Source organism: Mustela putorius, unplaced genomic scaffold (assembly GCF_011764305.1).
Source record: "Mustela putorius furo isolate JIRA1106 unplaced genomic scaffold, ASM1176430v1.1 tig00000129_pilon_pilon_pilon, whole genome shotgun sequence".
Lineage (NCBI taxonomy): Eukaryota > Metazoa > Chordata > Mammalia > Carnivora > Mustelidae > Mustela > Mustela putorius.
The window spans coordinates 48,310,750-48,337,697 of NW_025421290.1; the positions used below are offsets into that span (position 1 = coordinate 48,310,750).

General features: G+C 50.1%; 1 protein-coding gene across 4 annotated transcripts in view; it reads left to right on the forward strand.

Moving 5' to 3' along the window:
• EML1 (EMAP like 1) overlaps nt 1–26,948 on the forward strand; it is a 173,562-nt gene that overhangs the window by 130,449 nt on the left and 16,165 nt on the right. For 3 of the 4 annotated variants that reach the window (XM_004754712.3, XM_045073601.1, XM_045073589.1), the window contains exons 5-16: nt 6,514–6,542; nt 7,463–7,519; nt 10,059–10,188; nt 13,782–13,931; nt 14,698–14,767; nt 17,088–17,198; nt 18,025–18,120; nt 19,757–19,891; nt 20,554–20,653; nt 21,684–21,838; nt 24,606–24,731; nt 25,003–25,134. In XM_004754712.3, coding sequence (XP_004754769.1) covers nt 6,514–6,542; nt 7,463–7,519; nt 10,059–10,188; nt 13,782–13,931; nt 14,698–14,767; nt 17,088–17,198; nt 18,025–18,120; nt 19,757–19,891; nt 20,554–20,653; nt 21,684–21,838; nt 24,606–24,731; nt 25,003–25,134 — 1,291 coding nt within the window. The remainder of the gene's footprint in view (nt 1–6,513; nt 6,543–7,462; nt 7,520–10,058; nt 10,189–13,781; nt 13,932–14,697; nt 14,768–17,087; nt 17,199–18,024; nt 18,121–19,756; nt 19,892–20,553; nt 20,654–21,683; nt 21,839–24,605; nt 24,732–25,002; nt 25,135–26,948) is intronic. The other variant, XM_045073598.1, reaches the window with a different exon arrangement.

The window sequence follows — 26,948 nt, forward strand, 5'->3', positions numbered from 1 at the left end:
AATTCTAACTGGAGTGACATATATCAGTTTTGTAAACTAGATACTTTGATTCCATCAAAAAGTTATCGTAATGGGCTCATTTTGTTGGAACAAGAAATGTCTCAGCTGGAAACCTTGTTAGAACACACATTTATTATTAAGACACACACACATACACACACACACTTAAACTCCCACCTCAAGAGTCAGCAAAAGTGGAAAGAAAAAAAAAAAAAAAAACAAACTTCAACATAGCAAGGATGTGAAAATGCCCCCTTAGAGGCTACCTGAACTACCTGAGCTACCTGAACGCCTGTTCCAGCTGCTTTATCCAGACTGTAGGGTCCAGAACCCTGAGCTGGGGACTGTGAGCTCCATCCTTCCTCCAGCTCTAGTGTTCAATGAAATAGTCTTTTCAGTGACACCTCGAGGTCCTCAGGGCTAAAATCTGTTGTTTTACTTGAACATCACTGAGATTGTAATCTGAATCTTGACCCTCAGCCTGGCAGCAAGGGCCTTTGTCTGCTGGCACCCCTTCTTCTCTTGGGCCCCGATATTCATGTGTCTCTAACACCAGCTCTTACTTGTCCCCAGCAAGAATTTTTTCTCTGAGATAAGTGGTGTATTACACAAGTAACGTGTGCTCCCCCATGATCAAACCCAGTCTGAATTAAAGAAATGCAAATCTAAGTAAGAAGATAGTATATTTAGAAAAACCTTTCTTATGTAGGGGCACCTGGGTGGCTCAGTAAGTAAAGCATCTGACTCTTGATCTCGGCTCAGGTCATGATTTCAGGGTTGTGAAATCGAGCCCTGCGTCAGGCTCTGCACTCCACGCAGAGTCTGCTTGTCCCTGTCCCTCTGGACCTTCCCCGACTCTCTCTCTCTTAAATAAATAAAATCTTTATTTTTTAAATAGAATCTTTTAAAAAAGAAATATCCTTATTGTATTATAAAACAGATTTTTTTTTTAAAGGCTAAAACCCCCCCACAAAGAAATACATAGCTTAATGAATTACACCTTCTAGCACTTAGTGAGTGGAGGGTTTTCCCCTTCTAAACTGCATGACGTGTATGTGTCTGGATATTTGGCGGGGGTCGATGGTTGGGTACATTTGGAGGAACTCCAGCTGATGCTTCAAGACCCAGCGCAGGATGCCCCTTCTCTGGGAAGCCTGCCCTGGCTCTTGGGTCTGAGTCAGCTGCCTTTCTGATTGCTGAGTGCCTGCTCATTCGCTTTATCTGGAACTTCCTCCCCGCTCACCCCATCGCCACGCAGGCCTCTTGCCCTCCCTGGAGCTTTGGGAAGGCAGAAGTTGCCCCTTATTATTCTTTGTATCACTAGCATCTCACACAGGGCCTGGCAGCCAGTTACTGCTCAATAAATATTTCTGGCACGAATGAAAGAATATATATTTAATTTTTAAAAAAACAGACCAAAAAAAAAAAAAAAGTCACTTAAGAAAATGTGTGAACAGCACCACCTACTGGTAGACAGGTTTGACACGACCCTTCGGATTCCAAAATGTTTTGCACTGGAAATGAGGTGACTTGAGTTACGCATCTTCCCTTTACGGAAAAAGGGGTTCACTTTCCAAGCTGTGGGGCCATTTATCTTTTAATAAATGTTAAAGTGCTAAGTGCTAATATTCTGTATGTTGTTATCATTAGGAGGCTGGCAGGCAGAGGGCCTGGAAATAATGTGCAGCTTCTTATCCATGAAATTCGGAAGAGGGAAGGGACATTAAGTAATCACTGTGTCCCGGGCGCTCTGTGACACACTTTATCTGATCTGGCCTGTACCTGACAGTGGATTTAGTCCCATTTTGTAGATGAAAGAAGGTAAGGCTTACAGAGATAAAGCTTCTTGCCTGACCTGAGTATAGGAACCGCTGACTTCAAAATCTGGGCTCGTTCCGCCACATTAAGCTGGAAGTATTGGCTGCAAATGTCTATGAAACAGTCTTTGTTCCCAGCGAGGTCTCCAGTGACTTCTAAACTCTTTTAGATGGTTCCTAAATGACCCTCTTTCTAGCAGAAAGCCACGTAAGGGCATTTATATGGAGAGTCATTACTTACGCGGTAAAGTATTTTGATTTCCAGTGGAAACGTTATTTCAAGTGGGTCCTTTTCAGAAGGACTCATGGCGTGTGTGCCGAGAACAACAGATTTCACAGGTGAGTAAGTTTCAGGGAAATGACACATTGGACCCTGGAATGGTGCCCTCCTTGATGGAGCCTGAGCGGTCACTTTCAAAAACAAGCGTCTGTCCTCAAACAGCCCTGGACGCGTGTTGGCTCTGCTCTCATCCTGGCCCCCCGGGGGGCCCCCTCACACATGGCACTCGGGTGTCAGACCTGCAGTGCACAGGACCTGGGCCCCTGAGCCCTTTCAGGCACGTGGGACAAATTAGGTAACAGATACGGAGGTGCCGAGTGCAGATCCCACCGCAGAAGAGGAGCACGGTGGATACGGCTTGCATTGGAGTCCGAGCAAGTTCTCCGCCAGACGTGCCTCCCTGTGCACACCCAGCCTTCCTTGGGGCAGAGGAGTGTTAGCAGATGAACAGACAGACAACCACTGCTCCCGGAGTCCACAGTGGACATTATTGGGGCGTTGGTAACGCACAACGTGGACCCAGGTGGCTGTAGCTGCTGCGTGGGTGCGAGCTCACAGCTCCCAGCAGGAACTGTTCCTTTGCTCGGTGGCTTGGTTTCCTCCAGATCCAGCTGCTGGTCTGGCAAAGGCTCTCGGCTGCCTCGCCTCCTCCGTGAGTCCCCAGGTACTGCTTATAGTGTCTGAGAGTCCTTCCGATCGTCTCCTGAGCCAGCTGCTCAAGGAAACACAGAGCCAAACTCTTCCAGCAGATCATCCTGCCAAAACAGAGCCGTAAAAGCCATACCCGACTGCAACACTGTTCATTTTGGAGGGATGGGCCACCGCCCAGTGCAGAAGAGCCAAGAAGCGAAGGTCTGCCCAGCAGAGGGGAAATCCTGTCTCCTCCGTGCTCAAGTCACTCCAGGGGGAGCGGGGGGTGGGGGGGACACGCCTGCGTCAGCCTCCCCACGGGGCACACTTACATTTCCCTACTTAGCTGGTCACAGGAGACCAGTCACGCAACACTGGATGGGACCAAGCAAACTTGCAGCCCAGGCAACAGCATGGGGTTCCCGGGGTCCGCTCGCAATCTGCCAACGGCGAGTTTTGGAAAGGACGGGTGTTCTGAATGGATTTTGACTGGAGGCCGTCGAGTCTTTAATCTTGGATCGCTGTCGTCATCGTCCCTCTGGGGCTCGTCCCTCTGCTGCTAGTTGCAAAGGTTCACTGTCTGTCCATCCATTTGTGCCTACAAGACATGCACACAGGAGTGGGACACCCTCTTCCCTGGCACTCCGGCGCCGTTTAGGAAGGGTGCTGGCGCAGATGGCAGTAACGGGTTCACAAGTAAATAGTGTATATTCTATAACAATGTAGCTTTCTAGAATAGTGAAACACAGCAGTAGTATCCTTTCTAAATGTGATCAGCCCAAAATGTGATGCACAGTTCAGACACAGTTCAGGAGCAACGCTACTTGGGGCCTCTCTCTGTGACCCTCGATTGTTAACACTCACACTGCCGTTTCTAGTACATTTTACTTATTTATTGGAGAGAGAGGGCGTGAAGGAGGGGTGAGAGCAGAGAGAGAGGAAGAAGCAGATTCCCTGCTGGGATCATGACCTGAGCCAGAGGCAGACGCTCACCGACTGAGCCACCCAGGCGCTCTCGTTTCTGGTGTTTTCACAGAGAACCTTTGATTCTTCTTCTTTTGTTACAAAATCAGCCTCAAAAGTCCACGGGCCTTCCTGTGTGTGGAATTCAAACTGCCCTGTGGATCTCTCTCTCTGAGGATAGAGTTCATAATTGCACTTTTCAGTCTCCGGGAAAGGTTCTGGATGGCTTATTCCTGTGTTCCTGGTTTTCGTGATCAAAGTCATGATGGAAAAACGGCCTTCGTGTCTTCGATTCCCTGTCCTGATGTCCCTCTAACAGTCTGCTTGCTCTGCAGTCTTGCGGTTCAACGTTAACCCCGCGTGCCCTCCTCCGCCCGGGAAGCTAATAGTACGTGAAAGTCAGAGGTCAGCCTCCTGCTTTGACTCTGGCGATCCCAGAAGCGTCGCTCCCATCCGGACAGGGAACCCAGGCTGGTGATCTGCAAAACCATGGCTATTTTAAACCCACCCTGGAGCTGAGGTCGCAGAGTAATCATGCTGAACTAGAAATCCACACGGTGACAAGCCTGTCTTGGGCTGTGCTCATCTTGGGCAGAGCGACAGGAGAGGAGCCTTCCCGGACGTACGTCGGGAAAACAGTCGGAAAAACAGCTCACGGGATAATTAAGCTGAGTGTAGATGGGCACGGTCGTTTGGAAGTCTTGGGAGCCCCTGGCACCAGGGACACACACACACTCTCCTGCCTTTCTGTGGACTTGCAGTGAGCTTGGGACAGGTCAGGAGTGCAGGACACCCTCTCTGGGACACAGGCACGTCAGGCTGCTGTGGTCCGAGGGCGGAGCAGGGGAACCAGGAGAAATGCTGTCCCTGAGGGGCTCGCGCAGATGCTGGGCAAGAGCCAGCCACCCCTCCAGGAAAGACCAAGAGCCCATAGCCCTGGAGGCACAGTGCAGTCTGCGGACCCCACGGGGGAGCCAAGGGAAGCACCCCCCCAGGACCCAGCCTTATCAGGTGCAGGCAGGGAACCCAGCTGTGAGACCAGCAGAGGTCCCTGCCCTCTGGAGGCGCCTCCCCGCAGCAGTGGCCAGGGCGGGGAGGGGGGATGGGGGGCAGCACCGGAGGGGGTTGCAGAGCAGATTATCAGAGAGGCCTCTCCGGGCAGTGGCTCAAAGTCCAAACAATGCAGGGGCTGTGGGACCTGTGTCCAGGAGGCAGGGAAGCCAAGGCAGAGGCTTGACACAGGAGCTAAGGTCCGGCACGAGCGAGGGCCATCACGGACAGGGCAGCTCACTCAGTGACCAGGGGACAGAGGAGAGGCGGACAGAAAGAGAGTTGTCGGGAGAGGTGACAGTAGGGCCTTCGAGGCCTGTGGAAGACAGACTGTCACAGTCAAGACTGTCCCGTGCTTCCAGAGTAGTTTTCAGTGACCAAAGGTCAGCGTCATGCCACGGATCCGACTATTTAAAACACATTTGAGTGGAGCGTTTCTAAAGCATCAGTCCAGAGCCCCATTCCCTCCTCCCGCCCCTGTATAGCATAAAATTTTCTGGGAATAAAGGACATTGATAATAGCATTTATTATATTGTGGGGTTACAGCTAATTCTTTTCCTTTATAAAATTTCATTTGTTTATTCGAGAGGGTTGGGGGAGGAGCAGCAGGAGGGAGAGAATTTTGAGCAGAGTCTGTGCTGAGCGTGCAGCCCGATGCGGGGCTCGATCCCACGACCCTGAGATCACGCCCTGAGCTGAAATCAAGTGCTGGTCGCCCAAATGACTGAGCCTCCCGGGCATCCCCGGGTCACAGCTAATCTTTACTCGTGGTGTTTCTCAATGTATTTGGAAAAAACGGAGGAGAAAAGTAGTATTAGAGCTCTATCGGCTCAGGTACTTTCTAAAAAAACATGGCGCACACACTCATCAGTGTGCTTCCTCCGGCTCTCTCCGGGGGGGGGGGGCTTTCCTTTATACCGGCTGTCTTGTTCGGAGTGTGAAAGCGGAAGGTCCTCTGGGAAGCGAGGTGGCACAGGGGAGCACGGAGCAGACACACGAGTCTCGCAGACAGGGGACCAGGCACTGGCTCTCTGTTTGAACAGGACACATGAGGTGTCCTGCCCAGGAGTCCCTTCCCTGGCCTGGTGGGGGGGGTAATCTCTCCCTGCAGGTGCTTGTTGCGGGAAGGAGCAGGCATATCCTACCCAGGGCCCTCCTTGTGGGAGCTCCCCGCATGGAAGCCTGCCCCTAGGGATGACCTTGAATACACCGGAGGCTTGGTTCCCCCAGGTGCAGTTGGGGTGGTCCCAGCTGCAGGTGGAAGTGCTTCCAGGTGGAAGTGCGCGGCGGGGTCCCCCAGCACTGAGACGGGTGCACCCCTGATATCCGTATTCTTGTCGTCTTTTTCTTCTTAGAGCAGCTGCCCTGCTAGGAGCTGAGCTCTGAGGGTCCTTACGCAGAAGGCCCTGTGTCAGGAATTCGCTGGTTTTAACTAGATTACTTAAATAATCTATCAGAAGAGCACGGGGAAGGAGAGCAAAGCTTTACACCTGTAGATGCGGCCATTCCCGTCTTGGTGAAGCACATTTTCTTCCTAGAGCCTCACGTGCTCTCGTACACAGCTCAGTCGTGGGGAGAAGGCTGGGATTATAGCCTCTCACACCCGCTTTCAGACACGCTCCTCTACCCATGTTCCTTTTTGCTGCCACGTGGTTTTGTTTTTCTCCTTAACGACCGTCACCCGTGTGGCCTCCGGGACCGGCCTCCCCGTGAGCGAGGCTCACCGTCCCCCCAAGCCTCCCTCTAAACCTGTCTCCCTTTTGTCTCCACAGCAAACCCAAGGAGCCCGTCTTCAGTGCAGGTAAGTTGCATTTTGTCTTTGTGTGGGCCCCACACTCCCCTCAGGACTCGAGGGATGGATAAGTAGCTTGTCACCTCCGCTGTCCGCGTGCTGGGGCTCACGGGCTGAGTGCCAGCAGCCGGCAGCCGGGCGGCGGGGCTCAGGCCACAGAGACGGGCCATACAACGGTCATAAAGACTGGACCCTCTATTCACCCCCTTAAACCCGATTTAAGTCGCACCGATAAGGAGGAAGAGCAAAATGCCACCAATAAAGCAGGGGCGGAGTTTCCGGAGGAAGACACTGTGCTGCCCTGATAGTCCTCCCTGACCCTCGGGGCTTCCGGCTCAACACCTGCCTCTCTCCGAAAGGGGAGCTTTCTGATGCATTATGTTATGACTTTGTCTAAAAGTAGCTTTTTCCCCTCTCTTTCTGCCTTTGATTTCCTAAACTGCAAACTAATAGTTCATTGGACTTTCCATTTACCTTTTTTTTTTTTTTAACACATTTTGTAATAAGGTAGATGCTGTTTTTAGGATCATGACCTGATTTAAAGACGCATTTAAAATGCAGAACCATTGACAAGTACGGCATCAGTTGAGTACAATCCTTTCATTTTAACTTTTCCAGTTTTTTCCCCTTCAGTTCAGAATCGAAACCTCTACAGAAGTCAGTGTCTGTGTGTGTTGGCATGTGCTTGAGTATTCATTTCATTTTCAGGAGGCATGAGATCACGCCCTGAGAACGTAGTTGCCCCAAGCCAGGCGTTGAGCGCGCTGGTCTGCACCCCTGCACTGAAGGCAGGCTCTCCTGCCGGGGGTGGGGCAGCGGCTCCGACGGAGAGCCAGCTGCTCCCCAGCGAGGCTGCTCCCCAGCGAGGCTGCTCCCCAGCGAGCGGGCAGGCCGGTCCCTCTCGCAGTTCTTGCCATCTCTTTATCTAGCGCTTCTGTCCCTGTCTCCGAAATCACAAGGGAAACGCCGGGTGACACACTGCAAAGGTAGGCGGCATTTCTGAAACCTCATAGCTCTCTGAGCAAAGCTGCTACCCAGGCTGCAGAAACTTCTTCATACAGGCAAGCAGATACTCTCCTGGTATGAAAATGTTTTGGGCACACGAGCCACTCCAACTTATTTTCAGTTAAAAGCATCCCCGTGCATTGACTTGGATGGGTTTTAATAAGTAGCTTATACATTTGATCTGGCTTGATTATTGGCTGGTTGCAGGCACTTTGAAAACACCAGACAAAACTTAAGAGAGCTATAGGGCAGTGCTGAATGCCCCACTGCTTGACCTGGTGTCTTGTACCACTGCTGGCCTTCCCTTCCACGCCTTCTGGTTGGCCGCTGTGAGCTATTGTCCTAACATGCCTGGAAAATACTTTTGCTTTCCCTTGCTGCATTTTGATTTGATTTTTTTTTTTTTAAGATTTATTTATCTGGGGAGAGAGGGGCAGAGGGAGAGAATCTCCAGCAGACCCCATGCTGAGCGCAGAGCCCAATGCAGGGCTCCATCCCACGACCCTGAGATCACGACCTAAGCGGAAACCAGGAGTCGGTCGCTCAGCCGACTGTGCCTCCCAGGCGCCCCTGCGTTTTGAGTTTAGATGTAGAACGTCTGAACTACCAGCGCAAAACAGTGCCAAGGCAAAACCCCGGGGCTTTTTCCCCCAGTCAGTGATTATAATTGTGCTAAGCAAGCGTTGTTGTGATGACTTCGCCAGTGCACAGCTGTAACAGACCCAGTATTTCACGCGCACGATTGTGGCAGCTGCGGAGGGCTCCGCCGAGCGGCAGAGAGGGCACAACAGCCTCTTTATTCCCCATCCACGCGCTCTGCCTCCTCTCGTACAAGGAGAGTGCATGTGACCGCGTATCTTCTAGCTCCGAGCTCACACGTCCCTGCTTTCTTTCCCCTCCTGTCGTCCACCGGCGGCTCCTGGGTCCTGCAGGTGTGGCGGCCACACAGCCCCATGAGCTCAGACTCGGGTGAGGGATTAAGGAAGGGAGGAGGTTTCCACAAGGGCAGAGGCCCAGAGCAGAGTGCGGGAGACACATCTGGCCAGACAGGAGGAGACGGGCCGGTGCTGCGGCCAGAGAGACCCCATGGGAGGGCAGGCAGGGCGCCAGACGCCAGCAGGTGGCAGAGCGGGCGAAGGACTTTGCGTGGAGGAGGGACTCGCTGAAATCCACTCTGGGCCTCGATGGTTTGGCAGCAGAATGGACAATGCCCCGGGCGAGCAGTAGGAGAGCCTGGGGTGCCAGACCTGAGAAAGGCCGGCCCCAGGGGATCTGGGGAGGACAGCCTGGCGGTGGCGTCTTCACAGGAAGGTCCAAGGACCTGAGTGGCTGGCGTGGCGTCTGCAGGACGAGCACGTGAGGGTTCTTAGTCACAAGTCCGACTGTGCAGAGTGAGCGAGCGTCCCACGCGTGCATGTGAGCCCAGAAGCGCACGCACACGGGAACATGCAGCCGGGACGGCCCCTTAACCTGTAGGCCATATTGCATGTGGCGTTGTTTGAAGCTCCTTGGGGACAAGACTTACAAAACTAACCCGTAAATGCTGTGCTTCTGGCGGTGTAACCCCTCCGTGACCTCACCTGTTTCCTCTCCACGGGTGTTTCTCTGTTGAGTTCTGTGCTGCCATACCGGTTCCAACTCCCCGATTTAACTGCCACAGGGGCCCGGGCGTTTGGTCTGCTGTGAGTTTTAACCGAATTCACCAGGAGCTCACAGACATTCTCTCTGGTCTCACCACCTCCCGGGTGCCAGCAGAAAACCCCACCTGATTTCTTTGTAAAACCACTCTTGCCCCATGCTGCTGTGCCTCTGGGTGTTCCTCTTGCCCCGTTGTTTCCTGAAACGCCACAAGTGATTTTATTATAAAAATGTTTGTTCTAGAAGGTTCTATTTCACGATGCCTCTCTCTACTGGGTCTTTTGTTCTTTTATTTTCTTTCTAGTTTTTCCTTGAGCATTTTCCTTCTCGCGTGCACCCTGGCATGTACTTCTGCCGATTTTGTGTTCTTTACACTCGAAAAGGCTGTCCACTGTAAAAGACACATAAAGATACATTACATTGCACTATATTGCATTACATTGCACTATACCAAACCAATTTAAATATCGAAGGAAATCTTACGAATTTTGATACTGAAATTGTACATACGTTGAAATCAATAAAAAATTTCAGTGGATTTCTTGTGTTAGTTGTAATTTTTTGAGGTGGCATTTTCCCCCTCCTGATGATAAAGAAAATGCAAGCTACCAAGTCTCATGTGGAAAAATAATGGAATCTAGTTTTTCCTGCCTTTTACGGTTTCTCATGTATTTCGTGTATTTAGGCAGCCTGTCAAACATAAACAGGGCAAAAACTTTTGTTTTAAACTCTTCAGCGTTGTGTTTTGGTTCCATATTAATTAGAAATCACACGGAGGTTAAGTTTTTGCTTTTACATTAAAAGGCTAAAGAAAAAAGAACAATTGTTTTCAGAGGCACGGGGCACTGAGGTGTCTTACTGATCTCTATGTTCTTTTTGTAGAAGAAGGATACGTAAAAATGTTTCTTCGGGGACGCCCCGTTACCATGTACATGCCCAAAGACCAAGTGGACTCCTATAATTTGGAAGCAAAAGTAGAGCTACCGACCAAGAGACTGAAGCTGGAATGGGTGTATCCTTTATTTACTGACCGCTGGCACGAGGTTTAAGTTGATTCATGCCCGGAGCTTAAAATCTAACTTAAAATTAAGTGGTGTAACTTAAGTTCTCTTAAGCACGTATTTATTTACTTGGCAGCAGAGGAAAAGAGAGAGAATCCCAAGCTGCCTCCGCACTGAGCACGGACCCCAGTGTGGGGCTCGATCTCACAACCCTGAGATCATGACCTGAGCTGAAATCAGAGAGTCAGAGGCTTAACCGATTGAGCCACCCAGGTGCCCCACGTTCTCTTAAGTTTTAAGAAAACCAAAGTATTCTATTCTCACTTTTTAAAAAATTAATTTAACAAAAAGGCCTGTATGTGAACACGCAGTCTGGTGTTCGAGCAGAAGAGAGGCTCTGGGAGGGCTCCTGATTGTGGGGACGCTGTCTTACAAGTCCCGAAGGAAGGGTCGTAGTCCTGGCTCAAATACGTCCACCTTACTTTCCCGAAGAGAAAATAGTTAAATGCTGGATGGGGTTTGTTTGTTTTTGTTTTGTTTTGTTTTGTTTTGTTTAGAGAGTCATAAGAAAATGCATCACTTTCTGGCCTGAATCTTAATCTTTCCGGCAGAATAAATGTAGTTGAAAACTAATAAAAAAGCAGTCTTACTGATAATAATCATAAATGGGCAAAGTTTAGGATTCTAATGAAATTGAAAGAACGGATCTTTTTTTTTTTTTTTAACATTTTATTTACTTACTTGACAGACAGAGATCACAAGTAGGCAGAGAGGCAGACAGAGAGAGAAGGGGAAAGCAGGCTCCCTGACGAGCAGAAAGCCTGATGCGGGGCTCGATCCCAGGACCCTGGGACCATGACCTGAGCCGAAGGCAGACTTTAACCCACTGAGCCACCCAGGCACCCCGAATGGATTGTTTTTAATAGTAGCTGTTATAGGCTCGGCCAGCTCTACAGGGCAGGTGGGAAAGCCAGAGCTCTGCCTGCTTACCTGGACACAGAGGACACGCAGGAGGACACCAGACTTACACACTTAGGAAAATGAGACTCTCAGAGATTGAACTACACTGTGTGGCAGGAAGTCCTTACACCCAGACAAGGAGTGTTAGACACCCTGGAGGGAAGGACAGACATTCCCCCTCAAACCAGCGGGGGCCTTGGTCAGCCTTGGTAGACTATCTGAAGGAATAACCAGGAACACCCCGGTACTGAATGTAGGGGGTCCAGTGCGGGCGTAAAGAAAGTCGACATTAGCACAGATAGAATGCTGCTTTAAGAGAAAGAAAAGTCCTCCCCTGCCCAAAATCTAAGCCACAGAAATCCGAGTCTGCCCTAGGACTAACCTTCTTGAGATAAAGCTGCCGGAGCCTTCATCCTATGAGATTTGGAAACATGAATGAGCTCCGAGGAGAAACAGCCTGAAACACAAAGAAATAGAGCCTATGACAAAGGGTGAATGAAGCGTCGGGGTTTTTTTTAATTTTTGCTCTATTTTTCCTTATTTAATTTTACTTTATTTTATTTTATTTGTTTAACTTCAGAGCAAACCCTCCAGTCCATGCAGATTTTAAGACAAAGATCAAAGCCTTTCTTCACCCTCATATAGATTTTCATTGAGTACCAGTTGGATGCCAAGCCCTGGGTATAAATTCTAGGAAGTTGGTTTAAATCAATGGTGGTATCAATTCAGTTGGAAAAATTGCTATTTGAAATGATGGTATCATATTCTTTGGGGACATGTTTTTTACATTTTCAGACTCAGGTCTCATAAGCATTTATGGGCATCTCTTTTGACGCTTGAAATCACAGTGATTCGGTTCTTCTTTAAGTCAATACTGGTTTACATGTTAGGTTCAATCATGGCTGGAAAGCACCATTCAAAACATATTTTTTTCAGAGACTATTCATATTTTCAAGATGTAAAACAGTGGAATTTACTTCAGATAAATGGGACTTCTGTTAGATTCATTCTTCACATCTAAGTTCAAGTGATGTTTTGCTCCCAAAATAGTTTTCGGGGTTAGACAGTGTACACGCCAGAACCTTCCCGGAGGTCGTGATCTCCAAGGAGGTAGGATGGTTGTGGCAAGGAGTGTGTTTGTTGACCCTTTCTGTACGTATGTGGGAGTGTTGTTTGCACCTTTTACAAGTACTTTTATAACATAAGAAAAAAAATTGAAAAGATTTAGCTCCATGATGACAATAAAAATAAGTTTGACTCAATAACTAAGTTATACAAGTCAGTTACTAGTATCTTAAAATTTACTTTTGAATACTTGATAAAGAAAGTCAGAATGCAGAGGTTTTTGGGGAACAGTCCTTCTGAGCTCACGGGGCTTGGTAGTTGAGACAACGCAGTCACCCCGCATTCTCAGATCTATTTTGTTCCAACCGAGCTGCCTGTCCTAGGGATTCGATTCATTCGCTGGCCGGGATTCTAGAACCACAGCGAGGCCTCTGGTGAAGCCGCGGCATCGTGGTGACATCCGTCCCCAGACTGGCCGAGGGAGGCATGGGATAAGCCTTGGGAGATGGTGACCCGCTGGCCCCACGTTCTCTCCTGTCCTTACAATTGAGCCCTCACCTATGACAGCCGACACCCAAGTAGGAAGGAGAAGGAATACAGTTTAGACCCCGAGACATGGAGGTAGAGCTGAGCAGGTGGTCTGACAACTTTCAGAGAACAAATTCTGGAGCAAAACATTCCAGCATTTGTGTTAAACAGTGTCAAAGTACAGTGCCCCGGTGATTTCAGTTCTTGAGTCAAACTGGTTAGGGGAGCAGGCCTTTCAGGAAACCAGCTTGGCAAAAAAAATTTTTTTTTAAGATTTTATTTATTTATTTGACAGACAGAGATCACAAGTAGGCAGAGAGGCAGGCAGAGAGAGAGGAGGAAGCAGGGTCCCCGCTGAGCAGAGAGCCCGATGCGGGGCTCGATCCCAGGACCCCGGGATCATGACCTGAGCGGAAGGCAGAGGCTTTAACCCACTGAGCCACCCAGGTGCCCCAAAATTGAGTTTTTTAACTGATTTTATTTTTAAGTAATCTCTACACCCAACGTGGGCCCACGTTTGAACTCACAGCCCCAAAACTGAGAGACTCACAGTCCAACCTTGGCAACATTTAAAGGCAGACTAGTTGTAAAGAAGCCAGGCATCCGAGGATAATCCAAACAATTCAACCAAGAATTCTGGCCCTGGCTGTGGCTCCCACGGTCTAGGATTGATTGACTCAGTTCAAAATAGTTCACTTTCTGGCGACTTCACCAATAGCCCCTCCAGGGACCTTTAATAAATAAAATAACAAGTGACATTTTTGATCCAGCTGAAAAATTCAGCTTTCAAGATGAACATAATTTCTAAAAACAAAGCCCCATCTTTTAGAAAGACCTATTCACCTCGGCTCGAGGACCATTTCCAGCCCTACAAGTACCTGTTGAGAGTCCCATGTATCTGGCACCGAGTTTTTACGGTCTCATGTTACTGAAACCAAGAGAAATAGATGGGAAGGGTCTTAAGGAATTGTGTTGTCTGTCCCCGGTGAATAAAGCTGACGCATTGTCCGCTCTCAAAGGAAATCGAGTTTCTCTTGACACCCACGCCAAGCTATGGGTACAGGGGCCGCGACTGCCGAAACAACCTGTACCTGCTCCCGACGGGGGAGACAGTGTACTTCATCGCCTCTGTGGTGGTGCTGTACAACGTGGAGGAGCAGCTGCAGAGACACTACACTGGCCACAACGACGACGTGAAGTGGTGGGTCCTTACCCCATGCAGCAGACGCCACAGCAGAGACGCCAGGGCTGAGAGAGAAGTAGAGACCATCAGAGAAGAGCTCTCCCTTAGGGTCGCAGTCATAGCTGGCGGTCAGCTAGTGAGCTGGCTGTCTAGGACACCAGAGACTCGTTTCTTTTCTATCCATGTAACATGTAATCGCAACCAACTGCGTCACCCAGGCTTCCCACAGACCCCTGTTTGGAGGCCTCCTTAGCAAAGATGCTAATGGCTTCTGATTGGGAGTTCTTATTTTTTAAATAAAAATGTCCACGCTTCTGCCTGGGTGGGCTATAATTCGTTCACTTTTTATTCACTCATAAGTCACCTATAGCTTTTGATAGAGCTTTTATGTATCTCGGAAGGACGGGTGGTTGAATGGGCGGCTTTCCCTAATTCTATCCGTCCTAGAGCCCTGGTCAAGTATAAAAATCCTGTTGGAAAAAGATGATGTTTCTGCTGCTTAACATACTTGATAAAGGTGGTCGTTGGAGACTTGGTATTTCCCAAGCAAAGGATGCTTTCTCCTTGAGTTTGGAAATTCTCGAGAAAGGGTAGAATGAAACAGACACTAATTGGCCAAAGGTGTTGGTGTGCTCAAGAAGCTTATCCTGAGTCCTTGAGAAGTCAGGCACCGTGTCAGTCTCATATTTAAATTTTTTGACTAGATCGTATTTGGCCAAGAGAAAAGTAAGTCTTATCTTTAAAGAGCAGCTGTTCTATAAATACTCTTTTTTTTTTTTCCCAGCCTAGCAGTTCACCCCGACAGGATCACCATCGCAACGGGACAAGTTGCAGGCACATCTAAGGATGGAAAGGCGAGTTGCGGGATCTTTGCACGTTTCTCTAATGAGCGGGTAACTGGGTATCCTCTTCCGGAAGCATTTCACTGATGAATAAGTCCACCTAGATATAAAGTATCTGATTCAAATTTTTTGTTGCAAAAAATTTTTTTTATTTTTTATTTTTTCATTTCTTTGAGAGAGAGAACATGAGTAGGGGCAGGGACAGAGGGAGAAGACTCCCCGCTGAGCAGGGAGCCCCATGGGGGGTTCGATTCTGGTTCCTGGGATCATGACTTGAGCTGAAGGCAGAGGCTTAACCTACTGAGACCCCCAGGCGTCCCAAGCAAACTTTAGACCCTCAGCCCGAGTACCCTGTACTCCTGGCGTCACCCTGGAGCCCTCAAAGGCTGCAGGAGAATTTGGGCCCACGTTTTGTAAGCACCTTGGCAAGGCTTTAACTTGAATTTTAAGGAATCAGAGTAGGAACTAGTGGATTCTAACAAACCGAAAATAACGTGACACTGCCTTCCACTTGGTTCTTGACCACAGTCTGTGGTCCTTGCCATGTCTTACCCAAAACTCCTGGTAGTTTCTTTGCTATCTACTTTGCACAGATTATTCTTGTACAGTACATGGGACAAACCTCATTACACGGAGCGTGTCCAGTTTTTTTTTATGTAATTTAATTTAATTTTTATTTATTTATTTATTTGACAGAGATCACAAGTAGGCAGAGATGCACGCAGAGAGAGAGAGGAGGAAGCAGGCTCCCCGCTTCCTGAGCAGAGAACCCGATGTGGGGCTCAATCCCAGGACCCTGGTATCATGACCTGAGCGGAAGGCAGAGGCTTTAACCCACTGAACCACCCAGGCGCCCCACACATGTCCATTTTTAGCAGCATGTTTTCTTCCTGAAACATGAATGCTGCCATTTTTCAGAAAACACTTTAATAACATCAAATTTTAAATATTAACTTTGTGTTCATTCCCATTAAAATTCTATACTTAAGGAGCACCTGGGTGGCTCAGTGGTTTAAAGCCTCTGCCTTTGGCTCAAGTCATGATCTCAGGGTCCTGGGATCCAGCCCCACATCGGGCTCTCTGCTCAGCAGGGAGCCTGCTTCCCCCTCTCTCTGCCTGCCTCTCTGCCTACTTGTGATCTCTCTCTCTGTCAAGTAAATAAATAAAATCTTTAAAAAAAATAAAAATAAAATTCTGTATGTAAAAAGAAATAACAGGAACCATGGAAATCAGTTTATAATGATGTAACACATAAATGGAATAGGGTCTTCTTTTTTTTTTTTTTTTAAGGTTTTATTTATTTATTTGACAGAGATCACAAGTAGGCAGAGAGAGAGGAGGAAGCAGGCTCCCCCCCCCAGCAGAGAGCCTGATGTGGGGCTCGATCCCAGGACCCTGAGATCATGACCTGAACCCAAAGCAGAGACTTAACCCACTGAGCCACCCAGGCACCAATATCTTTTTATTTTTTTAATGTGAAGTGGCTTTCAGGTCTGAAAATGGTAGCAAACCTTGTATTCCTCCCTCTAGTGGATTGAAAGGGTATCTCTGTCTCTGGCATTGAAATCCAATCAGAATTTCGAGCTGGGGAAGACGGAATGGCTCTCCCAGCCCAGCCTTCAGATCAGGCACACAGAGACACAGAGAGGTCGTCTGACCATCACAGACACACAGCTACTCAGAGCAAGTCCTGGCTAGGGGTCACCCCGCTCTGTCCACTGGTATAATGCTAGCTCTTCTCCCGATCCGCCTGCTGATGGCTCTAGGACACTTTCTTCTCTTGAGGGAGAGAAAAATTGGGACTGTTCATCTTGGAACACAACTTACTAATGGTAACGATTCTAAATTTCACCTGTGCATAATCAATTGCCCGTTTTGCTCTTGCGAGGCCCAAGAGTGTTAAACTCTCAGTACTATTTGGTGGGGACTGACTTGCTGGATTTAGGTGTATTTACACTTAGTGACAATAGAGACTTCACAGGAATAGCCCTTGGGTGAGTTCCCGCTTTCCTTGTCATTCTTCATTTTTAAAAATTTGGGCTCATCTGGGTGGGCAAGGGGGAGCCTCCGTTCCTGCGGTACAGTCAGGAAGAATGGGCTGTTCAAAACGTAAAACCCGCTGGCCCTGCCCCGACGTTCAGCTGGTCTCAGGGGCCACAATGTCCGGCAGCCACCAGCCATGTTTCGTTGATGCTCAAAGGCAGAGACTTCAAATGCAGGAAAAGACCTTTCGTTTTGACAGAACTGAAGTAGTCTTGTAGCTTCAAGGTGAAGACAGATGTGTACGCCCCACGCAGCCAGCGACTTTCTCTCCGCATTTCCTTCTAAACAGCAACTGCCCCCACACGTGCGCATCTGGGATTCGGTGACGCTGAACACGCTGCATGTCATCGGAGTCGGGTTTTTCGACCGAGCCGTCACCTGTATCGCGTTCTCAAAATCTGTAAGTGCGAGTCCCGTGGGCGCGGGCGCCCTTGTCCGTAGGCAGGAGAGCAGCAGGTCAGGGTTGAAGAGGGAGAAAGTTAACACACTCGCTGGCTGCCGGGTGTGTGCGTGGGTTTGCAGGCTGACACCATCCTGCACCTTAGGTCGCCTCTTCAAAGGTCACACGTGTCCCCTCGGGGTCACACACCTGACGGGAAGAGGCCCCGCAGCGCTGCCTTCGTGTTCCTCAGGGCGGTGACCTTGAATTTCACCTGCTCCTTGACAAGCGGCCCTAGTGTCTCTGCTGTCCCCACGCCGGCTGCCTGTCCGTTAGCAGGAGTCAAAGGGGCCTCGTAGTCTCCAGATCTTCCTCCACATCTTCCTCAGGATGTGCCCATTCAACAGATCCACCCTGGAAAAAACTGTTCCAGAAAAACAGTCCCTCACATGTGCATGTGTTCCCTCAAAACAGCACGTGCCGCGGCCCCAGGGCCTTTGCTCCCACATAGCCTCCTGGTCACCCTACGCGTTAGTCACAGACGTGTGCTGTGTGTGTGGCGGACCCCGGCTCCTCCAGGAGGGGGCCCTGCAGCCCCTTTGGACTTTTCCTAATAGAGCCAACGGGGCAGGACCACCCCCGACCGCTCTCCGCTGCTCACGTGCCTCCCTCACCCACGTTCACCCGCCGTCCCGCAGTGGCCGGAAAGCAGGTCTCGGAGCGGTGCATACGTATTCTTTAGCCCAAATGCACGCTATTAAAAGGAAAATTTATGTTCACTGTTAGTCACTTTTAACATGTTGTATTCTCAAATGCAGCCTTCCCGGGAACACCTTTTGTTTTCCAGAACGGAGGGAGCAGTCTGTGCACCGTGGACGACTCCAACGACCACGTGCTGTCCGTGTGGGACTGGCAGAAGACGGAGCGGCTGGCCGACGCCAAGGTCTCTCAGCCCCACGCCGGGCTCCGCTGTAATTTCCCCAAGCGGACGGAGCCTTTGGCTCCCGCTGGCTCCCGCTGGCTCCCGCTGGCTCCCGCTGGCTCCCAGACCCGGGTTCCTTTTCTCGGTGGGCCACAGGCTCCCCATTCCCGGGCCGGCCCTCGGACCTGACACCAGCCCCCCGGAATCCCAAGCCCGCCCCTCTCCCCTCCCAGGGTTCGGTCCCAAGTCCTGGCAGGGTCTCCTCTGCCTTCATGACACCCCTAAGGTTTCCTCCTTCCTCGCGTCATAGCCCCTCCCCTTCGGAGCCACTCCCGTGTTCCCTGTTCACTGCTGCCTCGTTTTATTCCACACGTGTGTGCTCGCGCTGTCATGGGGGCGCTGCAGGTGTGGCGGTATGGGAGGTGTCCCCCTTGTGCTACAGGGCGGGGACAGGGGAGTGGGGACGGGTCAGGAGCAGCCAGGGCTGAGGGAGAGGCCAGCGTGGCCAGTACAGGTCTTGGCCAAAGCTGAGTGGCCTCTGTGAAGGCGAGCGCCCCTGGAGGACCCCAGCACCTCCCCGTGGGGCCCTTCCGACGGGCGTGCGCTGGGCTTCTCTTTACCACCCCCGGTCCATCATGTGCGATAGGTCCCGCAGCTTTCCTTTTGCTCTCTTGTATTTTCCTTCTGTGAAAATCATGAATGGATCCCGGTCGTTACAGACCTGACTTCAGAGTCCCCATCCTGTCCTGGTAGCTTTAGACCACTTTACTTCCCGGCTGTCAGGACCACCAGGCATTGCCTTATCTTTCTCCCTCGAGTGTCTGGGATGCTGGGTCCGTATTCTAATCTGGCATGTTTCCTAACACCAGCTTGCTAACATTCTGGTCGAGTATTTAAGTTCTTGCTAGGTTGCTGGGTTGAAAATGGTCAGAGGCAAATTATCACCTAGGTTTAAGGCTTGTGACTGAATTTCAAGCAGAAGGAACAATCAGGGTCAGATTCATGCAGCCCAAGTGCAGGTGCTGAGAACCCAGTGAACAGGTCGGGGACGGTGCAGTGACTCCCAAGAGCCCGATCCCCAGCCCTGGAGCCCCGGCCTGGTCACCAAGCCACCAGCAGAGTCCTGGGAATTACCAGGAGGGAATCCCAGAGCAAACAGGACAGCCAAAGTCAGCCAGGAGCGATGGGGCTGGATAAAATCCAGATTCCTGGGTCCCTGCCAAAATTCCCATCCCCAGATGGGGCTGAGGCTTGACACCACGTTGTAACATACGTCAGGTGATTCTGTTTTCAGCCTCAGCTGGGAATCCGTGACGGGAGATGAGAGCAAATTCTTGAGTCCTTAAGTTTCCACCCGGCCCTTCAGCAAAGGTGTGCTTCGTGCCCGCTCCTGCTGGGCGCCCCCCCCCCCATAGAGAGAGAGGAGCTGAGGTCCCTGTCCTCGGGGCTACGGCTCAGCGGGGGAGACAGACAGACAAGGAGAGGTTATGACACCCAGCAAACATAAGCTGAGTGTTTATGGAAGGTGAGCTCAGTGGGGAGAAAAATCAAGAGGCTTTAGGGCTCGGCCCGGACAAGCGGTCTGTGGTTCAGCTGTCACTTATTTTCTGACGTGTCCAGAGATTTGAGACATTCGATTCTCCTGTTTTGCTCAAAGTGTTCTAACGAAGCCGTGTTTGCTGCGGATTTCCACCCCACGGACACTAACATAATAGTTACCTGCGGAAAATCACATCTCTACTTTTGGACATTAGAAGGAAACTCCCTTATTAAGAAGCAAGGATTATTCGAGGTAATGTTACATTCCATTTGTTTGAGTCTTGACTGAGCGGTGCATGTGGTCAGGGCTTCTCTGGGAGCAGTGAGGCGTACCGCAGTCTCCAGAAGTTGCTGTGATTGGCAAATCAGGACATCTATCTGGGGGTGGGTGTAGCGATGAAGATTATTCCCAGGGACCCCTCACAGAACTGAGGGCCCCCTGTGTCTCTGTGGGTATCCTTGGTGATGCCAGGAAGGAAAGATGAACCAACAAGGGGAGAAGCGCAGGGACAGTTGCTCTGGGGGCCGGGTGCTGCGTCCCCCACCATGCATGGTCCTTGCAAAGAACAACCAAGAAGGTCCTGGGGCTTGTGAGTACCAGGGACAGCGCCTCCTTCCCGGCAGGGGCCCAGTTAGAGGACTGCTTTGTTCCAGTGCCGGGGCCCTGTTCTGAGGCTCTAGTCAGGACAACACAGCCCGTCCCATGACACCTTCCTCTGCCCCAACTGTCTGCAACTTTAAAATTGCCAGAAATTTCACTGTTTCAAATCAGATAGTCTTGCAGCATACGTTATTTAACAGTAGATGAAAATGAATGGCACGTGCGGCTTAGGAGCACCGTGCCTGTAGGTCAGAGGAATACAAATTAGAGGGCGTCTTGACTAAATACATGTATATATTTACAACATCCCGCAGAAGCAAGAAAAGCCAAAGTTTGTCCTCTGCGTGACTTTTTCCGAAAACGGTGACACCATCACTGGAGACTCGAGTGGCAACATCTTGGTGTGGGGAAAAGGTAACACAGACTTGTCCCCAGAGCAAAAGATGGAGGGCGAATATTATACAAGGCTAAACACAACTTCTCTAAGAGCCGTCTGTGAACGGAGTTAACAGACTTACAGCTAAACCCCAAGTTTAATAAGTGCCTACAAATATGGGTGCGTGTGTAACCTGAAACCTTAAAACTAGAACAGAGGAAAACAATAGCAAGAATTGTGCACTTTCTATCATTGCAGAAGGCTCTTTAAGCCTAAAATATTTTGATGGGATAGCTTTAATAAGAGTTCTATTAACCAATTATAACGGCGAAGGTGTCAGTGACTACTTAGCTATAAGACACTTAAATAACTTCCCTGGTTCCCGCGGCTTCTGGCAGATAGTTATTGAGAACTAATTGTGTGCGAGACGGCACGTTAGCCACTGAGCACACGGATGATCGCAAGGCCGTGGCGTCAGGGAGCCCACAGCCGCGTAAGGAGGATTCGTTACTCAGAAAACACCCATCTGGTCAAGTTCAACGAGCGTTTGCAGCAGGAAGAAAGGGAAACCACACCATCCCTGTCCTCAGAGGGCTTAGAGTTTGGGTTGGGGTGAAGGCAGAAACAGACTCCGGATGTGACTTCAGGGTAACGTGGTGACTTCCCTAGTGTCCCCACTACTGTGGGGGCAAGTGCTTCCCACGTCACCCCGTTTCACCCTTAGCAGGCTCCGACAGGATAAGCAGGACACAAAGGGGAAACTGAGGTGTAGGACAGTGAAGCCACTTGTCGAGGATGTGAACCCAAGCCCCCGTTCTTCCCTGTGCACAGTCTCGCCACGCTCCCTCCTTCCTCGGCTTTCCAGGAGCGTGTCCTCCTGGATCATGACATAGCGCAGAGCGTGCTTGTCTGCTGCTGCACAAGCTTCTAGAAATTGCGTCCCTTGTAGATGCACACTGCAGAGATGTCCTAACCGACAAGATGCCACTTTAAAACCAAAGAGAAATGGGAGGGACGGAGGCGACCTCTTGGATAACGTCCTGAGGATGGTTTCCTTGGTGTGTTTAGGTACGAATCGGATAAGCTACGCTGTTCAAGGGGCCCACGAGGGGGGCATTTTTGCACTTTGTATGTTACGGGACGGCACGCTGGTGTCAGGAGGAGGGAAGGACCGCAAGCTCATTTCCTGGAACGGAAACTATCAGAAACTTCGTAAAACTGAGGTAAGGTAGAGCAAGCAGCGTTATCGAAATTCTTTTTTTTTTTTTTTTTCAAAATTCAATTCGAACCTCCCGAAACTGGTACACTAACCAGTTTCCTTGTTAGTTTGAACTCTTCGTCTTGCTGTTTCAAAAAATGGTTTAGATAAAACTTTATTAAAAAGAAACATTTTGGGGCACCTGGGTGGCTCAGTCAGTTAAGCGTCTGCCCATATCAGGCTCCCTGCTCGGTGGGGGCCTGCTTCTCCCTCTCCAGCTCCTCTGTGCTTGTGTTCCCTCTCTCCCTCTCTCTGTCATGAATGAACGAAATCTTAAAAAAAAAAAAAATAATAAAATAAAAGCTTTTATTAAAATCATTGGAAGCAGTTTAAGTGTAACTACTAAAATGGAATTAAGTTTGTAAAATTTTAGGTTGTAATATATTGCCCATTTAGAATATTTTTGTAAGAGAACAGTCTTACCTTTCCAAGGGAATATTATCCACATTTTTATTTTTCATTCAAATCTTTCTTCTCGGGGTGCCTGGGTGGCTCAGTCCATTGAGCATCTGCCTTCGGCTCAAATCATGATCTCCTGGTCCTGGGATCCAGCCCCATGTTGGGCTCCCTGCTCAGCGGGGAGTCTGCTTCTTTCTCCCTCTCTGCCCCTTCCCCTGCTCATCTCCCCCCTCCTCAAACAAATGAATAAAATCTTTTAAATTTAAAAAAAAAATCTTTCACCTTTTTCCACTTTAATTTCCAGGTGTGACTCTGGAGACATCACTACCTGGAACTAACATTTACTGAGTATTTACCTTGTTCATGGCTGAGTGCCAACATAGTCTCTAAAGCTCTCTCTCCTTTCACTGTCGATTTTACCACCTTATTACCCTGCACACCAGTAGGAACCACAGGAAAGAAGTTTAATCTGCCTCGTACACACTCACTGGACCCCCTCCCCCAGGCCCTGGGGACCTAGGAGCAGGCACATATCAGGGCAGGCATCGGTGCGAAGCTGAGGGTCCCTATCCATAGCGTCCAGTGGACACGTTATAGACCTTCTCCAGCCTCTGAGTGGGTGTGTACAACACTCACAACACATCACATTACATCCTGTAACCCGTTCTATCAGAGGGCAGCGTGGCCCACTGCTTTGGCAGTATTGATACGGTTCTATTGATTATTGCTGTTAATAAAGGAAGGCCTCTGGGTGAGCTTTGGAAATCGCCGCCGCGTTCATGGAGATTTTCATCGTGATGCCATTCTCTATCCTAAGATTTTTTTTTTTAATTTTTTATTTTTGATAAACATATATTTTTATCCCCAGGGGTACAGGTCTGTGAATCACCAGGTTTACACACTTCACAGCACTCACCAAATCACATACCCTCCCCAATGTCCATAATCCCACCCCCTTCTCCCAAACCCCCTCCCCCCGGCAACCCTCAGTTTGTTTTGTGAAATTAAGAGTCCCTTATGGTTTGTCTCCCTCCCAATCCCATCTTGTTTCATTTTCTATCCTAAGATTTGACCAGCATTTCACTGAATGGGCTCCTATGTTAAAAAGATTTTATTTATTTATTTGACAGAGAACATAAGCAGATAGAACAGCAGGTAGGGGGAAAGGGAGAAGCAGGCTCTCCATGAAGGAGAGAGCCCGATGTGGGACTCGATCCCGGGAACCTGGGATCATGACCTGAGCTGAAGGCAGACGCCCAACCGACTGAGCCACCCAAGCGCCCTGGGCTCCTGTGTTAAATCGTAACTGCAACAGAAGCCTCAAAGCGTCATCCAGTTTCTAGAAGATTCTCATCATTTTTTTTAGCATCCATGCCTTCCTCTTCCTTAGCATGGATTATCGTCACCTTTTCCCAAATGTGTGCCATCTGCGCTGGAGATGGAAGGTTTGTGAGAGAGCAGGCGGTGTCTTTCCTTTCCAGAACTGGGGTGCCCAGAGTCCCCCAGCAGGGTCTCTACATTTGTTCCTTTATAAAGTGCGAGAACCTCTGTTTATTTCATCATGCAGCAAATTAATCTTGGCAGGCATATTTTGAAATTGTTTGTCTTAAAATTTAGGTAATTCCATACGTTTACCGACATGAACAGTGGATTTCAGAACTAAGTCATACGGAGTTGCCAAAGAATTTACCATTTTAAGTTACAGTAAATTTTAGGAACTCTTTTTTTTTTTTTTTAAGATTTTATTTATTTGACAGAGATCACAAGTAGACAGAGAAGCAGGCGGTGGGGGGGGGGGGAGCAGGCTCCCTGCCGAGCAGAGAGCCCGATGTGGGGCCCAATCTCAGGACCCCGAGACCATGACCTGAGCCAAAGGCAGAGGCTTAACCCACTGAGCCCCCCAGGCACCCCAGGAACTCTTCTTACGGCTTATTATTCTGTTCTCTACTTTCCAAATTGTACCTGCTACTGCTATCCAAAGCCACGAAGAAAAGAGTTGTTTCTAATTTTTTACTGCAACCAAGAAAAAGATACTTCATTTTTCACTGTTTTTGTTTAACAACCTTACTCTTACCGATTCTTTTACACTTACATACATGTTTGGAGTTTAAATGTCCAATGTGGGGTTTTGATTGTTCACTCAACAAGTCCCAGCTCAGGACCTTGCTCTCTCTCCATGTTATGTGTGCGTGTGTGCACATGTGCGTGTGCATATGTGCACGTGTGTATGTGGGAGGGGGGAGGGAGGGGCTGTCATCATGATATATAAACACACACTTGGAATGGTGGAGCTAATATTTAAGGACATTTTCGATGTTTTCTTCTCAATGCAGATTCCAGAACAGTTTGGCCCGATCCGGACAGTGACCGAGGGGAAGGGCGACGTGATCTTGATAGGCACAACTAGAAACTTCGTTCTGCAGGGCACTCTGTCAGGGGACTTCACACCCATCACTCAGGTGCGCTCCCGCCCAGCCGGCCCAGCGCGGCCTTCACCGGCTGCGGAATCAGAGGCTCAGAGAGCATGAGAGAGGCTTGCACACATGGGATGATCCCTTTGTCTTCTAGCAGCGAAGCCTTCCTTGGCATCAGTTTCAGCTGCTGTCCTGGCTTAGGTCGGGTGGGAAGGGAAACTGGGGAGGGCAGCCGAAGGCGTGCAGATGCCACGGGCCCCGCCCCCAAGTCTCCCCGAGTGTTTCAGAGAGCTTCCTCTGTCTTGGTCCTTTGCAGGGTCACACCGATGAGCTCTGGGGACTGGCCATCCACGCCTCCAAACCTCAGTTTCTGACCTGCGGGCATGACAGGCACGCCACTCTTTGGGACGCTGTTGGTCACCGGCCCGTCTGGGACAAAGTCATAGAGGTAGACATGCACGTTATGTAGCGTTTTTCTTATGAAAGTTCATCTGGAACACATTTGTTTATGTTTTTGCATGCAATGGATAGAGATAGAAAATTGTCCCAAAGTAAATGTCACCCAGTTCACTCCGTTTGGCCGACATTGGTTTAAACATGGCCTCAAGTGGTCCCCTCCGTGTCATCCTGAAGTTTGCTGGTGAGTTTTTCAACAGCAAGCTAGCCTTGCAGAGTTGGGGGGTTCCCCTGAGTGCAGAGTTCCTTCACCAGCTTCCGTGCTCAGAAGCCTGTTGTGAGCCCATGCCCCGCCTACAGCGCACCTTTGCAAGGAGAATTTACGCACCCAATGTAATTATCTCTACGATTGGAGTTTGACCCTCGGGCTTTAGACTTCCAGTGGGCTTCGCTGGAATCCTCACAGAAGGAACTCAGATTACGTATTGGAGCGCAGGGATGTCCTTGTCCTGCCCACGTGGAGCCAGCAGCGGGACAGTTACTGAGCGCCGGGCACTGGGCATGCAGGAGCTGGAGCCTGCACCCGCGAGGGAGCCAGGTGACCAGGTTGGAAGCCAAGGCTTAGCCAAGTCCACTGGCTGGCCGTGGCCGCTAGGTCAGCAAGTGACAGAGCCAGCGCTTACACGCAGCTCAGTCTGATTGCCTGACCCCGGTCTTCCCCTGCGTGGAACAGACTGTGAAGCACCGTACGTCCGTGTAGCCCGTGTCCTTGCTGACGTGTCCCGCCCTCTGCAGCCCCCACTCCTCCTCGCAGCCCCCACCGAGGGCCCGGCACTCCCCAGCATGCCACATCTGCATTTCAGCCTTTTACCCCCTGGCCCCTTGCCCCCGAGAAGGTCACCGAGGGCCTAGAGCTGGCCGCCACTGGTGGAGCTGAGCACTGAAGTGACAGAACCCGAACCCCTCAGACGGAAGACTGGGTCGGACCAGGTGGCAGGATGGGCTGAAGGAAGCGGTGTCCCGTGTTGGACCTGTCCCCCTGGGGGTTGGAGGAACAGATGGGGGGACACAGCGGGGGGGGGGGGTGACCTCCCCTGCTGCTCTTCGGCCGCAGCCCCCCTGAAAGCAATCCCAGAGGCTCCATCCCCCTCCTGCTCCCCTGACCAGTCACCCCTCAGCCCAACAGAAGGGAAGGGGCTCAGAACCAGGCGCCAGAAAGATCTCTGGTTAAGTCCTTGCTCCTTAACCCACTGCCATGTGGCTTTGGACGAGAACCTCCCTGTGCCTCAGTGTCCTCAATGGGGAAATGTAAGGAGCCTGAGAGAATTAATGACACAGCAAAGCTCCAAGCGGAGGTGGCTCTCTCTCTATCTCGGGGTGGCCCTGAGCTTGGTTGCAGCTCCCACCGGAAGAACGCATTGCCCAGAGCAGAGTCAGTACCTGCCGTCTCGTTTTCCAGTTGACGTGGTCACGTCTCGATGCCCGTCTCTTTCCATTCCCACGGGTGCTGCTTTCTCCGTCTCCCTGTCACCAGTCCCTCTCGCTTGGGTCCATTCGAAGCCCTTCCGCCAAGGGACCTTCTATCTAAAGCAGACTCAATGATGTCACACTTTTCAAAGATTCTACTGTTTTTAAGTCCTCTCTACACCCAGTGTGGGGCTGGAACTCAACACGGAGATCAGGAGTCACACGCTCTACCGCCTGAGCCAGCCAGGCACCCCAGTCATGTCACACTCTCTACGGAAAGAAAACAGTCAGTGTCACCATGCTCTTGTTTCCCCGTGATCTCAGCCCTGACCGTGGAGGCACAGCCTTCCTTAGTGACATCCACACACCTTCCATCCCACCGGGACATCCCAGCTTGGG